The sequence below is a fragment of the Amblyraja radiata genome, chromosome 25, assembly GCF_010909765.2.
Source record: "Amblyraja radiata isolate CabotCenter1 chromosome 25, sAmbRad1.1.pri, whole genome shotgun sequence".
In the NCBI taxonomy this organism is placed as follows: Eukaryota; Metazoa; Chordata; class Chondrichthyes; order Rajiformes; family Rajidae; genus Amblyraja; species Amblyraja radiata.
The window spans coordinates 11,051,851-11,068,484 of NC_045980.1; the positions used below are offsets into that span (position 1 = coordinate 11,051,851).

At 41.7% G+C, this 16,634-nt stretch overlaps 2 protein-coding genes across 6 annotated transcripts in view; one reads left to right on the forward strand and one right to left on the reverse strand.

Annotated features, from left to right (window-relative positions):
- plbd2 (phospholipase B domain containing 2) overlaps positions 1–3,346 on the reverse strand; it is a 31,794-nt gene extending 28,448 nt beyond the window's left edge. The window contains exons 1-2 of the mRNA XM_033043146.1: positions 3,071–3,346; positions 1,623–1,716 (exon numbers count right to left, since the gene is read on the reverse strand). Of these exons, the coding sequence (XP_032899037.1) occupies positions 1,623–1,716; positions 3,071–3,300 (324 nt within the window). The 5' untranslated portion in view covers positions 3,301–3,346. The remainder of the gene's footprint in view (positions 1–1,622; positions 1,717–3,070) is intronic.
- A 186-nt stretch (positions 3,347–3,532) lies between these two features.
- The window catches only part of slc8b1 (solute carrier family 8 member B1), a 29,606-nt gene continuing 16,504 nt past the window's right edge, over positions 3,533–16,634 (forward strand). For 3 of the 5 annotated variants that reach the window (XR_004415680.1, XM_033043142.1, XM_033043145.1), the window contains exons 1-9: positions 3,541–4,539; positions 8,037–8,189; positions 10,034–10,086; positions 11,307–11,364; positions 12,517–12,622; positions 12,942–13,109; positions 13,246–13,356; positions 14,294–14,347; positions 15,758–15,894. Coding sequence is in view for 4 of the 5 variants with exons in the window: in XM_033043142.1 (XP_032899033.1) it covers positions 4,342–4,539; positions 8,037–8,189; positions 10,034–10,086; positions 11,307–11,364; positions 12,517–12,622; positions 12,942–13,109; positions 13,246–13,356; positions 14,294–14,347; positions 15,758–15,894 (1,038 nt within the window). In the remaining variant the exon portion in view is untranslated. Of the gene's footprint in view, positions 4,540–8,036; positions 8,190–10,033; positions 10,087–11,306; positions 11,365–12,516; positions 12,623–12,941; positions 13,110–13,245; positions 13,357–14,293; positions 14,348–15,757; positions 15,895–16,634 lie in introns of all 5 variants that reach the window. The other 2 variants (XM_033043144.1, XM_033043143.1) reach the window with 2 other exon arrangements.

The following is a 16,634-nucleotide window of genomic DNA, read 5'->3' on the forward strand; positions in this document are numbered from 1 at the left end:
AAGAGCCAAGTATAGTGGGGAGTCTATCAAGGTTAGATGTAATTTTTCCCCCAGTGGGCATAGACAACCTTCTGTACCTCCCATCTTTGAGGGGATTACTTCCAACAAGTCACAAAACGAATGCTCCGTTTAAAAATCAACAAGGCCTCTGGAGAAACGCAGCCCTGCTGAAGGCGAATCCCACCGTTGAAGACCTTCAAGCACAATTCCACATTTTCATCTTCCACCTCTGAAGCGAGGAGGTCATACCAGGAGATTTCGGACCAACTTCGAGAAAGGAAATTTCCAGCTGATGTGACTGGAAAGACAGTCATTGCAAATGTTCTCTTCAATTGCATCTGCCAGTAACTGAAAAGTATTTCCGAAATGCAGTGTGGGGTTTGGAACCTCAGCAGCTGAAACCTGGTTTGGATGTGAACATATTAACAGTGGTGCAGCGGTAAAGGTGCTGCCTTACAGCACCAGTGCCCCAGGTTCGATCCTGATTATGGGTGCTGTCTGTATGGAGTTTGCACTTTTTCTATGACAGCCTTGGTATTCTCTGGGTGCTCCGGCTTCGTCCCACATTCCAAAGACGTGCAGGTTTGTAGGTTAACTGATTTCTGTAAATTGTCCCTAGTGTGTAGGATATAACTACTCTATGGGTAATCATTGGTCGGCGTGGACTCAGTGGACCGAATGGCCTGTTTCTACGCTGTATATCTAAAACTATACAAACAGCTTCCCTGTAGAGTTAGTGGATGGAGCACAACATCTTACAAACTACCTAAATGCCCACCATATTAAACACCTTCTATTGCATCTCTGCAAGTCTGCAGTTTGGTCAATTTGCCTAGGTGTGATCCAGTGAGTGTGGGATGAGCAATGTCTGGAATGTCAGGGGATGGATGACAATGGTTCTTGTGTGGGATGCTGTCTGATGCAAAAAAGTGATCAAGGGATCAATGATTTTTATGAGGATTGTAAGGCAAACACTTGGCAGGCAAAGGAGAAGATAAGATTCAATAATTTTGCTTTAATATCTTAAAGTATTCTTAAATGACGTTAAAATGAGTTGAAAGAAACAGCATAGAAACAGGCCCTTCGGTCTATTCTCACCAATTCTATGTGATCCCTCTTTAGCATCCACTCCCTACTAGGAGCAATTTATAGAGACCAGCACAAGCCCACATGTCATTGGGATGTGGGAGCAAACTGTAGCATCTGGAGGAAACGTGCAAACTCCGCGCAAACAGAACCCAGGGTCTCTGGCGCTGAGGCACAGCTCTACTAGCTCCGCCAAGTTGCTAGTCAGTCTGATTTGCTTCCACTTGAGATGAAGGCTTCCTGTGAACCAAATATGGCCATCTTCCTGAAAACCACAAATTTAACTGAAAATGGTGCAACATTTCTCCTTTCAAGTATATCTGGGATTAGTACACTGTGACATCAACCAAAAGATCTCTATAGCATTCTCAATTTCGTGAAACAAGATAGCAGAGTTTCATATGGTTTCGGTCATTTCATATTCATTGGTATACTAATTATTGTATCTGGTCACTGCCACTCTTTATGTACCTCTATATCAAGTGTCTTTTTGTTCTATAGTGAACTAGAATCTCAGAGTAACAAGAAAAGCTTACGGAGCGTGTGATCTCAGCCTCCACTATTCCTGCAGCATAAGCCTGAATACTATCATTGTACGTTCCATTTGTAGTCAGTTCAAGGTAGGCCCAGCTACAGAGAACAAAAATAGTAAATTAATCATTGGTTAAAATTGCAGAATATAAATAAAATAAATTGAAATGATATGGCAAGCCTTAGTATTCTCCAACAAATAAAGTCATTTATGTAACCCTGAATTACTATTAGAGTTAAACTAAGTGTGCAATGGAGGTTAATATGAATAATAATCATCGGATCGTTTAGACCCATCTGTCCAAAATCTACCTCTTATTTCCTGAGGCAGACTGAAGTACTTCACATTATTTTCCAAACACTGCCAACAGACTGATAACATTGAAAGACCGGCAAGAACCTGCCAGTTTTTGGAAAGGTAAAACCATGTATAAATGGGTTGGGGTTTTTTTTTGGGGGGGGGGGAGGTGTATGGAGGCACAAGAAATTGCAAATGTTGGAATCTGTTGCCAAAAAAAATTTCAGACAGAGAAATGGATAGTCAATGTTTTAGGTTGCAACTCAAGAAAATCAGTGTGCATCCTTTATCTCATTTTACATATATATTCGTTAAAGCTGATTGAGAAGGAGGTTCTTGTGCTCCAGTCTACCATATCCTGGAAACAATAATAATCTCTAAACTCTGCAATAAATTCACCCTGTACTTTAAATAATACATTTTTACCCAAAGCAAGTAAAATTGTACAATTCAACATTACATGAAAACCTTCCAAACATAAAAATTAAATCTTTTGAAATCTCAATTCAATAACAGAAATTGTCAGTTTTCATATGTACTCCTCCTCATTCAATGTGACATGTCAAGAGGCCTAATGATTCAACAACAAACCTCAATTATTTTGGAAATGATGTATTTAATTTTTGGAAAATTGCCATATTGGTACTTTATTGATAATAATAGTAGACAGCATTAATGCACAGGTTAGTCAAAAGCCACAACTCCAGTTTTCCTTGTTTACCCCCGCGCCACCTTATACATTCCACCCACATCCATCTCTTCCAGTTCACCAACCCCCTCCAGCCCTGCTCAACCACCTCATCCACCTTGCTCTTCCTTCCACCTCTGCCTCCCCATGCACCTCACCGTTCCTTGGCCTCTTCCACCTCACCCTCCATCACCCCTGTCCCATTCTTCCCCTCCACCTCACATCCCCTCACCTCATTCTTCCCCTCCCTTCATCCCTCTGCCCCATTCTTCCTCTCCTTTCATTCCTGTGCCTCACTATTCTTATCTTCACCTCTCCACCTTCCCCTTCCCCACCTTTCAGCGTCACCAAGCCCTCCAGCCCTCAACCCCTGGAGGGTTCACTATCCTCTCCACCCCCCCCCCCCTCCTCTCCAGCCCTTCACCCACCCCTATCCCCCTCCCCAACCCTCTCCCCACCGCCCCTACCCCGTGGTTTTGATGTCGTCCCGGAAGCTGCCCCACGCCACCCCGTCCCGCCGCAGCCCCGGCACCACCCTCAGCCTGCCGCCGTGTTTCTCCAGCACCGCCGAGATGAAGTGGCTGGCGGAGGTCGCCAGCAGCGGCTGGAGCAGCGCCGTGAGGAGGAGCAGCAACAGAGCGGCCGGCCTGGGCTGCGCCGGGCATCGGGGTCGCTCGGGGCCGACAGCCGCCGCCATGTTTCACCACCCCGTAACGTGACCCAACCACCCCGTCACGTGATTCAGAGTCAGTCGGAACGCGTCACGTGATTCCACCGGCCCGTCGTCCCCATCACGTGCCGCAAGGCACCGACCGCATCACGTGGTCATGGCCGCAGCTTCCCCCCCATCACGTGGTCATGGTCGCAGCTTTCCCCCCCCCATCACGTGCCGCAAGGCAACCTCGTCGTGTGCCGTCCCCGTCTTTCCCCCCCCCCGTCACGTGGCCCCGGCATCTGCTGTATCGTCATGTAACCATCTGTCTGTTCGTGCTGCAAATGCTATCTTTATATCCACACACACGACATATATATTTCTATCAAGGTTTGTCCGACGGGGTTTTTTTTTTGCATTTTTTTTTTCACAGTGCGAAATGTAGCAGGTACCAAGTAAACGACGTGATTGCCTTGGTGTCAAATCCCAATGATTGGAAGTTGATGGTGAACAAACGCTCAGTCAGTGCTGGATGTGTCAGGGCGCAGGCGGCACTAAACTGTCCCGGTGTTGTCCCCTGGTCTCGTGGGTTAATTGGAGCTGAACTGATTTAATTGGGGAGATGAAATGATAAGGACATGCGGCGCTCCTGTTGTGTTGCAGGGTCACGGTCTAGTGGAGCGGGAGGTGTTACATCCGTAAGTTTTCCCTTTCCAAGGGGTTTACAAATAGAGAAGCAATAGGATAGAAGGGCAATGATTTATCGCTAAATAATTGTCGGTGTGAAACTATAAGCTTAGCATTTACCCTTGGTATTTATGTATTGTAATATTTACTTCCTGATGTGAACAATGAGGGTTCGAACCAAGGTGTAACCTGCTTTTATGTTCTCTCTTTATTTGCATGAATCGCCTCTGTCTGTGTCAGCTGTTTCTAAACCAGAGATGGAAACGCCTTCTGAGTTCATTAACGTTAATGAAATTCGCTCTTCCCCGGCGACTTCCCATTCATGTAATGACCGCACAGTGGTAATTGCAAATTAAAAGTGCATTGACTCGTATTCTTTGTGTAGACTGAACCGTAGACATGAAGACAAGAGACCTTGCTGTGATCTGCTGTCTGCTCTGGCTTGGGACTGCCCAGTGCGATTCACGAGAGACCACGGGAGCGGCGGAATCATATCCACTTGTCAACGTGGCTGGAATAATTGAACCTTATTCTTCTGAAAACACCTTTAATGCAAGTTCGCTTAGTCTGTTTGAAGGCACCAGTCGGTCAATGGAGGTATGTTATACATGCCTTGACCCCAAATGTTTTTATAGTACTGCAGTAAAAGCTGTTTCTCCCCTCCCCCATGATCTATTTCAACGTTTCTGTAATGGGTTAATGTCAACAGTTGAAGGAACGCTTTGCCATGTCCAGCTATTTATATCTCCGGCTTGTCCGAAGCTGGGAATGACTTTCGTTGACGTCTTGCAATTAATTGTGTGGTGCTTTTTAAACGCTGCGCTCTAGCTAATTCAAGGACCTGCCTTTATCGCCAGTATCACAGTGGTAACTGTGGTTGGTAATGTTCTTCCTGTATGAGTGCGACCGCTCAAAGATCGTAAGACTGCCCGTCTTCAGGGTGGCGGGAGGATGTCTTTTTACTGGAGACATTCTAAACCATATTTGTGGGGGCGAATTTTTAATTAGAGCACTATTTGAAAAGTGTTAGTGGAGTGCCCTACCCGATATTTGTGGAAGCTGACCGTCGGTTTGTAGCATGTTGCTGTTGTAGGCGTGTAAGATCTAGTATGGGGGTTGGGGTGAATTATTTTATTATCGTGCCATGGTTTAAAATAAAGTTTTGTTAGTCCTCGCAGTTAAAAACTCAAGCAATGGCTAACAGTCTATGCGTACCTTCGATTTTCCAGCATCTGCAGTTCCTTCTTAAACACAACAGTCTATGGGTATTGGGCCATGTTATCTAATACCAGCACTGGCTAGACAACAGTATGCCCACAATTATGGTTAAAGACAAATGTATCCTTGTTGAATGCTTGCTAAACTCTTCCTCTTGGGATGGGGAAGGACTGCTCCATCCTGCAAAAAATGTCCAACTGTTATTTAGTTCCTGAGCACCATAAACATTCCAAATTTCAATCTAAAATGAATTAAATAATAGATTATAGTATATCCTCTTGATACGATTGGTTAAATCGGTAAGCAAACAATATTTGCAACAATGTTTTTCAGTTGAGCAGCAACTTTTTCCCCCTACCCATACATCTAGTGGCATTTTAATATTAGACTTTCCTGTAACAATCTTTGTGGTGTTCCTCTTGGCTTGCCGAACTCTGAAACTACAAGGTGTTGCCTTGTATGAGTGGCACAGTTGTCCAGCAGATAGTGCAGCTGCCTCACTGCGCCAGCGACCTGAGTTTCATTCTCCCCTCTGCTGCTGTCTGTGTGGGGTTTGCAGGTCCTCCCTGTGGATATCCTGAGTGCTCCCATTTCCTTCTCTGTCCAAAACACTTACTGTTCAGTAGATAAATTGGCCGCTGTAAATTATTTAGACTAGAGGACTAAGTAGTAGAAGAATCGGGATGGCGTTATTTGACATGAGAGAATCTTACAAAGAAATACACTGGGGAATGGAAATTCTCTGAGATGGCACTTGATGATGATTTTACATATCTTCATGGGGAAGATATGTAAAACGTGCTCTTTCTCCCAGTTGCTGTCTTGGCCTTTATCCTTGCCAGACTGCTTCATGGTAAATCGATGAATGGATGTTGGTTTTCTCGTTTCAAGTAGTCTGATTTGTACACTACATCTGCAGCAGGCCATGTTAATGATTGGGAAATGCCATAAACCAAATTGAATGCTATTCCAAAGTTGGAAATAAGGTGATTGTTAGTTTCAATATTTGAATATCTTTGATTAAGCCCAAATTTCTGGTATGTGGCTTTTTAATTTATAAAAAAATCTTGCTTGGTACTCTTTCCATGGGTGTCCTGGTATGGATGTGCCGTTTGATATCCAACAATAGAGACAATTCATTTGTGTAGCATCTTTCATACATCTGGGCATTGTCTGAAAATGACTTGGCAATGATGTGTGATCTGGTCATATGCCAGCCAACCTTCACAGCAAGATCCCACAAACTGGAGTAAAACTGACCACTGTTATCGTGTAGAAAGAAACTGCAGATGCTAGTTTACATCAAAGATAGACACAAAATGCTGGAGTAACTCAGCAGGTCAGGCAGCATCTCTGGCAAAAAGGAATAGGTGGTGTTTCTAGGTTGTAAGCTGCCCAAGCAAAATATGAGGTACTGTTCCTCCAATTTGCGTGTGGCTTCACTGACAGTGGAGAAGGCCCAGGACGGGGTCAGTATGGGAAGGGCAGTTAGTGTTTGGCAACTGGGAGATCAAGATTACAATTACTGGTGGAGGATCTCTTACACTGACCCCCCCCCCTTCTCTTTAGAATATGGTTTGATCTCTGGATTTTTATCTGAATGTGCAAACTCACTTTGTACTGCACCTGTATCAATCATTGTTCTGCCATTTGGCATTGTGCCCAGTTGCCTTTTTGAAAGTATTTCAATTTGAAATTCTCACTAGGATTTTGGTGCAGGCTTAACTTCCATGTGAAAATCTGTCAAATGTTAATTTGAGAGAATCAAGTAAATTGCCCTGGGAGAGGGGGAGCTAATTAAGGAACGTGTCTCTTAATCAAAACCTATATCTTGACTCGCTTAAATGGTTTTTAAAATTGAGCCTAACGATAGGATCTGATCTAGCATTATAAATGTAGTTTGGTTGCATTGTCTCAAATTGAAGTTTGAGTAAAAATGTCTAACTTCTCAAACTGTATTAAAGCCATTTCACAAAATGTGACTCACTTTAATTTGAATGTATGCAAAATCCCTAATTTCTACTTGCACTGACAAATGTTTTCAAGAACGACAGCTACATTTAAATCAAACACAAAGTGCTAGATTAAACCGATGGGTTGGGCAGCATCCGTGAGGGAATAGACAGGTGTTGTTTTGGGTTTGGGGTCCTTCAGATGAAGGGTTGTCTGAATATTCCCTCGGATCCTGACTGATCATCTGCATTACCCTGTTTAAGAAGGAACTACAGATGCTGGAAAATCGAAGGGAGACAAAAATGCTGGAGAAACTCAGCGGGTGAGGCAGCATCTATGGAGCAACGGAAATAGGTGACGTTTCGGATAAGGGTCTCGACCCGAAACATCGCCTATTTCCTTCGCTCCATAGATGCTGCCTAACCCGCTGAGTTTCTCCAGCATTTTTGTCCATCTGCATTACCCTGGTGTTTTGTGTTTTGCTTAAGATTCCAGCATCTGTAATTCCTTCTGTCACCTTTATCAATGGCCTACAGTCAAGTAATTTGACATTTTGAAAGTGCCAAACACTAGAAAGAATGGGAATTTAGCATGAAAGTAGACACAAAAAGCTGGGTCAGGCAGCATCTGGAGAAATGGAATAGGTGGGGTTTTGAGGCCGAGAGACCCTTCTTCAGACTGAGGGGAAAGAGAAATGAGAGAGATACATGGTGATATAGAGAGATGTAAAACATATGAATGAAAGATAAGCAAAAAGTAATGATCAAGAAAGGGGAGGGACGTGTCTGAGATGGTCCAAGTGAATTTGAGTGCAGGATGGAAATTGGTGGTGAAGTTAATGAAGTCCATGAGTTCTGCATGGGTGCAGGAGGTAAATGTTGAATACGACAGAATCTGCTAACTATATTTTGGTTCTTTTCTAGTGTCGCAATGTTGTGCATCTGAATGGGTCCCAGTGGTGTTCATTTGTAAAAACTACGGAAGACTGCAGAATTGGGAGCGGCTTTATTGATTACCTCCAAGGGGCTGTCTGTGGCTTTTGCCATGATCTGCTGCCTCTGGCCATTGTGCTGTATGTAAGTGTTGCCAATATTGGTAGAATTGAGTAAATGCAAAGATTGTTGTCAATTGTCATTAGTATCATGGACTGCTAAACTATGGTAGTCAGTATTGCATTGTATTAACAACTGAAATAGCTGCATCTAGCAGAAAAATGTTCTAAACAACTTTCTCCAATGTATGAATTTCCACAAAAATATGGAGGTTGCAAATGTGTTAACTGCTCTTTGCGGGATCCAGTGTTGGTCAATGAATTCCTCCAGTACCTGCAACTAGCCATAGAGTTATATAGCACGCGATGGACCCTTCAGCCCGACATGTCCATGCTAACTAAGATCCCCATCTATTCAAGTCCACATGCTAGCCCTGCACCAGTTTGGGCCTGGAAAATCTCCAATAAAGTAGAGTGTCTGTGGGGCACAAGGTGATGGTTGCTATTTTTAATATTTTAAATAATAATGGGGTTGTAGTTTAGCTGGCTTTTATGTCTAGAGTTTGTGATGCAAGACGTTGGTTTGAGGGGACGGAGGCTGACCCACTATGAATAAAACTTGGCAATTTCTATCAACAAGTTTCATTGGTTTCCTGGCTGTCTTTCAGCCCTCTGATCAGAACCTCAGTCTTTAGAACATCCCAGTAATGGACCCATCAACCCATGTCTGTGCTAGCCATGTTAGCATTCTGAGCTAATCCTACCTGCCTGTGTTGTCAACCCTCTTCTCCAATGCTGCAGGAAGCCTGCCCTCGTATACAATTTCTTTAGTCATGCATTCAACTGTACTATCGTAACACCATCCATTTTCTAGGCTTAAGCATTAACCATTTAAGGCTCTAAAATGATATGTCTTTTTAACCCATCCCATTGTGGGTTTCACGCTCTGTTAGGCCGCTTACTGTTTTTAAAACCAAGAGCTCCTGCTATCCTTGGCCAATTATTTACGTTTAGTTTCCTTTTAAGATTTAGCAGTTCGTTCTACAGGCTTCTTTGGGATCACGGGCATGGCTTCCCCTCTCTTAAAAACAATTTAAATTAGATATTTCTTGGATTTTTTTAATGCAACAATTCACCCACAACTCCACTAATTTGACCTAACATGTTTGCTGATTCGTGTGACAATCTTTCGAATATCGTGCATGCACACTATGAGTAGCAGAGAGTATTAGTCATTGTCATGGGCTTAGTCTGTGATTATCAATGTTGATTTCAAATCCAAATTTTGCGTTGCTCTCAAAAAATCCCCAAATGGATTATCAGTTGATGTGACTGATCAATGTTCCAGGGTCGTCAACTGATTTTTCTTGTTCTTGTGTGCATTTGCACTGCGCTCAATTTACTTGTAACACTGCCAGTTTACAAGATCTTCTTATCGAGTCCACATCGCAAGATTAGAAATAGTTCAGCCAGAGCTGAACACACTTCTCGGCATCTGCATACAATGGCGCTTTGCGTTTCTTGTGCGTAGTGGTGGAAAGATTGGTGGAAACAGCGCCATGACGTGCACGCTCTTTCCTTAGCCCCAGTTTACAAGATAATTCATTAAAACCTTGAGTTAGAACTGCATAAAACTAAAGTTCTTGAGTTGGAACTGCATAAAACCAAAGTTCTTGAGTTAGAACTGCATAAAACCTTTTTTTTTTTTTTTGCTTTGGGTTACCCTTGATATACTATTTTTGGGACATGTTAAATTGATTATTTTTGTAAAATTTGTACATTGACAAAATGTGTGGTTGTACATTGGACTAGAATGCAAGTAGCTGCATTCAAATTGTTTAGGGTTGGGATTAGAAAATGCTTGACAATAAAAGGTAGGATTTGTAAAGTAAGGTCCAACAGTATCTTCATACTTTTGCTTTTACACAGGCAGTTTGGTTGATCTATCTATTCATGTTCCTTGGAATAACAGCTGAAAAATTGTAAGTGCTGACCTTTGGTGCTTAATATAATTCCTTGCCTAAACCGAATCTTTTGCTTACCCACTCTTTCTGCATGACTTTTATGGGAACTTTGTCTATCCTGTTCCCTTTTTGTAATTATTGAAGTTAATTTTAAAATTGTGAATTTTAAAAGATTTTGGTGCTTGTCATTCTTCAGTTTGTAAATTTTTTTAAATCTTTGAATCCTCAAATTAAGATTCAAATGCCATATAGTTAAAGGCAATTGACTGAGGTCAGGTTTCTGAAAATGCTTGTAAATCAAGTAGAGTGAGATGTTTCTGCTTCAATCTAATGCATAACCTTTCCAGGCTAAACTATGCAGAACAGGTTTTGTATTTTGGATGGTGGTATTAGTTTTGTGTACTGAAACTCCACGTGGCTGGAAATTGTTGGTCAGACACTATAGATTTTGGTGAGATTACGATTTGTTCTGTTCTGCAGCTTTATGATAAAGAGATCACAATAGATAGGGATACAACGTGCTTGATTAACTCAGCGGGTCAAGCACCGTTTCTGGAGAACATGGATAGGTGATGTTTTGGATAGGGACCCTTCTTCAGACTGAAGACCCGAAAAGTCACCTATTCCTACTGTCCCGCTGAGTTACTCCAGCATTTTGTGCCCTTATTCAGACTGGTTGCTGGGGGAGAAAGCCAGGAGTGAGGAGAGGCAGGACGAAGTGTGTCAGACAATGGGTGAACAAAGGTGGTTTGGATAGGTAGATGTTGGAACAATGGGTGAAATGATTAAGGCTAGATATGAACAGGAGTGAATGGAAAGTCGGGTAGTGATATTGGTTGGAGGGAAGAGGGGTCAGGAGAATGGGTGTGGGGAGGGGGGGGGTGTAATTACTTGAAATTGGAGAATTCAAATGCCTCAGTTTTGTACATGAAATGTTTTTGCTACCCTCTTCAAAATCTTTTCCTGCTCTGGGAATATTCTCTGGCTTGAATCTAGTTGCTAGTTGTAGGTTTAATTAACGTATGTAGTCCACGTTGCGTGTGCTGTTTCTAGAAAATCTACCCACATGGTAGTCATTTCTTTATGCACTACATTTCTTGATATTTACCCACTTCTCTTTTAAAATATGATTCTGTTGCTCATTAGCAGTGGAGCTAATTATAATTTGTGGATTCTTAATTGTTCTGATCTTCAAACAAGTTCTAAAGGCAAGTCTCGTTCATTTTGTTTCTCTTTAGCTTCTGCCCAAATTTGGCTGCCATAGCGACAAGTTTAAAGTTGTCACATAACGTGGCAGTATCCTTTTTATCACCGTTGAATACCTGGATGTATTCAAAGCTTAATGTTTTATATAGTGGAGAAAAACTATTGTCTGCTATCCCAGCACATCACACCCGACCAGAATATAATCAGTAATGCAAAAGAATGAGCGAATGAATACTTTATTGTCATATGTGACAAGTCACAGTAAATTTCTTTGTTGTGTTTTCCCCAAGGTATGCAAAGAGCCGCCACGTAAAGGGTGCCAACAACATGCCTCACGCCGGGTCCTTTGTTCTTTCAACCACTCCCCCCCCCCCCCCCCCCCCATTACAGTTCCCCCACGCCGGGACCTCGTTTGTATCTCCCCCCCCCCCCCCCCCCCCCCCCCCCCACGGCATCCCACTACTGTGGTCTCAAACTATTTTGACTCCAAATTTCATCCTAATTTCAGTAGTTGACATCCTTTGCACAACTATTCTTGTTTTACTATAATAAGGACTGCCTTGATATTGGGACTTGGGAGCTCTAATGCGTACTTGACCCATATATTGGGACTCTTGTTGGGAAGAGCTGTTTTATTTGATATTGCGTATCTTTCAAATTCCACTGCTTCCTCCTGATATTTTTTGATCAACATATTAACTTGTAATAGTTGGCCAGCCAATGTCCCGCTTGTTTGAATTGTAGATGTTTGACGGTGTGTAACTATTGTCCTCTATCTTGTGTTCTGTACTCCCATGTGAATGGTCCACGAGCAAGAGGTTTACAAGCAATTGTCAACTTTGTGAAAACCAGGTCAAAGTTACTGAGAAGTATAGTTAATTTGTCTGGAAATATTTAATTGCATCTCGTTCTGTGGTTGGAGTTATTGCATTGAACTTTGAGCGGTCATGCACTCTCTTAAAGTTTGGCATGCAAATCAAAAACATGTTTTATCCTCTTTTTTTAAATAGAGGATTTCTAAATAACCTTTCAAATACACCTTTCATATTAAATGTGAAATGTTATCATTAACATTGTTCATATTGGGATCAAAATTGTTCCCAATTTTCAGCTCTAAGCTTGTGCACCCAAGACCTGTTTTAATTAGCTCGAGATAATTGAGGTTTGGTTTATTTGCAAAGATAGTTCTGACTTGTACACCACTTATTTATTCATCATGTGTCCTTGACTGAGTATATTCATGGTGTCACTTTCCTTGCCCTTGGTAACGGAGCTCCTGATCTATTCAGTGCAATGGCTGCCTTTTCTGATACTAGAACAGCAAGCCTCGCGATTGGAGCTTTGTTTGGTAAGTTGTTTCTTTGCACTTTCACTTGGCTATTTAACGTGTCGTTTATTTAAAGCATCGACCCCGTTGATATAAACGGGACTATCCCTTCCAAAGTCCACAACCAGTGGATTCGGTTATAACATCCAGAGGGCGCTGTGTTGATAGAGCAAGATAAAGCCACTAAAGTCTGATCAAAGATAGTCTGAAGGTCTTCATCGAGGTAGATAATACTTCAGACTGCTCTCTAGTTGTTGGTAGGGTGGTTCAGTTGCCTTCTCAAGTCTGGAAGGAGTTGCTCTGAACACTTTAAGATGTAAACCTTTGTGCTACTTTGCAGGTGCTGGTATATTTGTGACCACAGTTGTTGCTGGAGGTGTTGGTCTTGCAAGACCATTTATAGTGGCATCCAGACCATTCCTCCGAGACGTTACCTTCTACATGGCGGCAGTTTTCTGGGCATTCCTGGTCATCTACTTTGGGAGTATTGATTTGGCACAAGCACTTGGTGAGAAATTTGAGCTTACTTGGGGAAGACACATCACCTGACTTTAGCTTCTGTCAATCTATCCAATTGAATTTTGTAGTAATTCAATGTCTTTCAACTCTCATTGTGAAATGAAGTTTATATTTTATCTCCATAGGCTACTTGGCCCTGTATGCCGTTTATGTACTTGTGGTAATCATAAGCAGTGTAATTTACCAGAAGGGCAAAAACCAGCCACAGACTTCTCTCTATAACAATCATTCAGAAAGTAAGTGAAATGCCTACCCTTGTTTAACTGTCTTTTTTCTAAATCTTAATTATAATCGCAGAATTGGCTTCCTGCCCTCGGTAGTAAGAAAGTGGTGGCCACATTAACTTGGTGCTTGGGCAGTTTACAACCCAGTGGTATGAATATTGATTTCTCTAATTTCAAGTAACCCTCCCCCACCCTCTGGTCATCCTGCTAGCTTCACTGTTCATATCTCTTTGATATCACCTCCACAGCCAACAATGGGCCATTGTGGGCTCCTTGGTCATCAGTATCGGTTCTGATTTGTTCTTACCACATCATGCCTTTAGATTCCCTCTCCCCTGAGTCTGTCTGAAGAAGAGTCTCGACCCGAAACATCACCTATTCCTTTTCTCCAGAGATGCTGCCTGACCCGCTGAGTTACTCCAGTGTTTTGTTTATATTCTGTGTAAACCAGCATCTGCAGTTCCTTCCTACACTAAATTGGGTTTTATCTCATTGAAGTGTTTCATGAAATGCACATCTTAATCGCTTGCTGCATATTTGTACATTGCTAATTTTGAGAAGGCTAAGTTTGTGTGTGGATTAATGGTGGCGTGCTTTGTTAAATGGTTATTAACTTTTCATCTTTCAAGAATAGTGGGTTTTTTAAGTGACATCTACATTTCCCGCCTTATCTCCTCCAGGACTAGTGTCACAAGCATGGTTCGATGTATTGGAAGACGTGTTAAACAATAACTATTTAACATTCTACTTGACTATTAAAACTGAAGCAGCATAGAGCAATGCTCTAGAATGAGTACTATACAGGGCAACTTGACGAGCCTTGACCTGAAACATCACCTGTCCATATTCTCCAGAGATGTGGCCATAGCTGCTGAGTTACTCCAGCACTTTGTGTCCTTTTGAGATGTGTATGCTGTTCGATGTAGTAAACAATATTACTGTTTTTCAGTTAATGGCAATGATGATGAGATTCCAACACGTCTCAGGAGACCACTTGAAGACAGTAAGCACTTTTTCTTGAGCTAAACTATTAGGGTTAGTCATACAGCCCGGAAACGAGCCCATCAGCCTAACTTCCCCATGCCGACCCAGATGCCCCATCTACCCTAGTCCCACCTGCCTGTGTTTGCCCCTTACAACATTTTTTGTTTTCGAAAGTGTAATGTAGGTATGTTGCAAAGCCTACCTGAAGCGTCGTTGAAAATCTGTCGCTGCGGGTGTGAGCGATTTTGGCGCCGTTTAGAGGGGGCGGGTTTAAAACGCGATTTTCTCTAAGCTGTTCCAATCGAAAATGTTCAGCCTAGTTAATTATTAACGAAAAATCGCTGGAAGACCCCGTCGCAAAAGCTATTATTAGGTTTAAAGGCCTTGAATAATAGTTATAGTAGTTTAAAAGTCAATCTCTAAACCCGCGACCGCCAGCAACCGCAGGGTCTCATAAAGCAAATATCTGAAGGTATGCTGTATATTTTTACATTAAAAAGGGCTTCTAAAGAACCCATTATACAAAGTTTAATATTGCGAGTAGCTCATTTTGGGCCCAATATATCCCGCAGTATTTTTCTCGGCATTTGGGGCACAAATCTACCGCAATGTGAACGTTCTAAACCAGCGCGTTCCACAGGGACCCACTGGAAAGCTGATTTAAATGGGCATTTATTTACAGCAATTAAACACTAAATTCCTTCCATTTGGCCTATAAATTAATGTAAATGGGATTTTAAAATCATGTTTTATTGTGAATTATTTGTGAATATTATTTGGACATTTAGGCTATTTAAAAATGTTAATCATTTATTAAGAAATGGATAGATGTTTAGATCTAGTAATTGAAGTCTGAAATTAGCTACAATTATGTAACTAACTAATTATATGCTTTAATTTCAGGTCATCCAAGTAAGATTATTTTATATTTGTTTCAGAATGCTTCAATCTATGATAACTGAAAATTTCAATCAGTTCTCTTAATTTTTAAGAAAGTTATGGGCTTTTGACTGTTCACGATCACAGCTTTTTTGTTATGTCCATAGAAAATCAATAGGGAACAAGATGCTCATTTCCCAGTATGAAAATGGCCATAACTTTTTAAATACTTGAGATATGAAAGTGAATTAGGTGTCAAATTAAACTTATTTTTATGCTTTATCTGAAGGGATAAATTAGACTTGATTTTTAAAATCTCAAAATTTTGTAACATTGCTATGTAATGTGGAGAATTTGCTGAAGTTGAGATCTTTCTGTGCCATACTTTTAAACCTGTATAAATTGGTTTGTGACATGGTCTGTTTTTGGCCCATTGTTATATAATGTACTTGCCAGTTCAATGTAAGACATTGCAATAGACTTTTGCTTTTGCCTTGCAAATCCCATAGTGCAGACCCTGTATTTCTGACCACAAGTTTTCTTTCTGCAGCAAGCGAGTATCAATCTTTAATTGAGACAGAAGAATCGAGATCTACCAAATCCATTTTGCTGGACTCTCTTAATCCCATCGACATTCAAAAATGGAGGAGGAAACATTTGCCCTGGAAGATTTTCAAATGTCTGAAGGTGATTTGAGTTTAGTTTAGTGATACATCGTGGAAACAGACCCTTCGCCCCACTGTGTCCACATCGACCAGTGATCCCCGCACACTGTCCTACACACCAGAGCTAATTTTTACCAAAGCCAATTAATCTACAAACCTTTGTACGTCTTTGGAGTGTGGGAGGAAACTGGAGCTCCCGGAGAAAACTCACGCGGTCACAGGGAGAATGTACAAACTCCATACAGACAGCACCCGTAGTTAGGATCGAACCCATGTCTCTGGCGCTGTAAATTAGCGTCTACCGCTGTGGCGCCCTTCCTTTAAAATTAGTACTTGAAGCTTAATTCTAAATTGCAGTGTTTGAGGCCATTGTTAACGCATTGTGCACTGAGATGCTGTATTTTGCTATTTGATTTCACTTTCAGAGGAAGGCAAAACATTATAATGGTCCAGAATGTAAATCTCCAGTTTTGTCAAATATTTTGCTTAAATAAATTGGGTGAAGTTTTCAGTTCCCATAATGGCCGTCTCTTCCCTTCCCTCTGCAATCCAAGACAAATTGAAACTTCAGCATGTGAGTTAGTCACTTGAAACCAAATCACTGTTTATTTTCCAGAGCTAATTTTAGTCATACATTTTTTTTTTTCCAATTTTGTTGCTGGTTTCTAGTGTTCCCATTTTCCTTGCCTCGCTCTCGCCCTCCTCCCTTGATTTAGTTTCCTCATTTTAGACTGGTTACAAAAATTCTTTCAATGTTCAGCT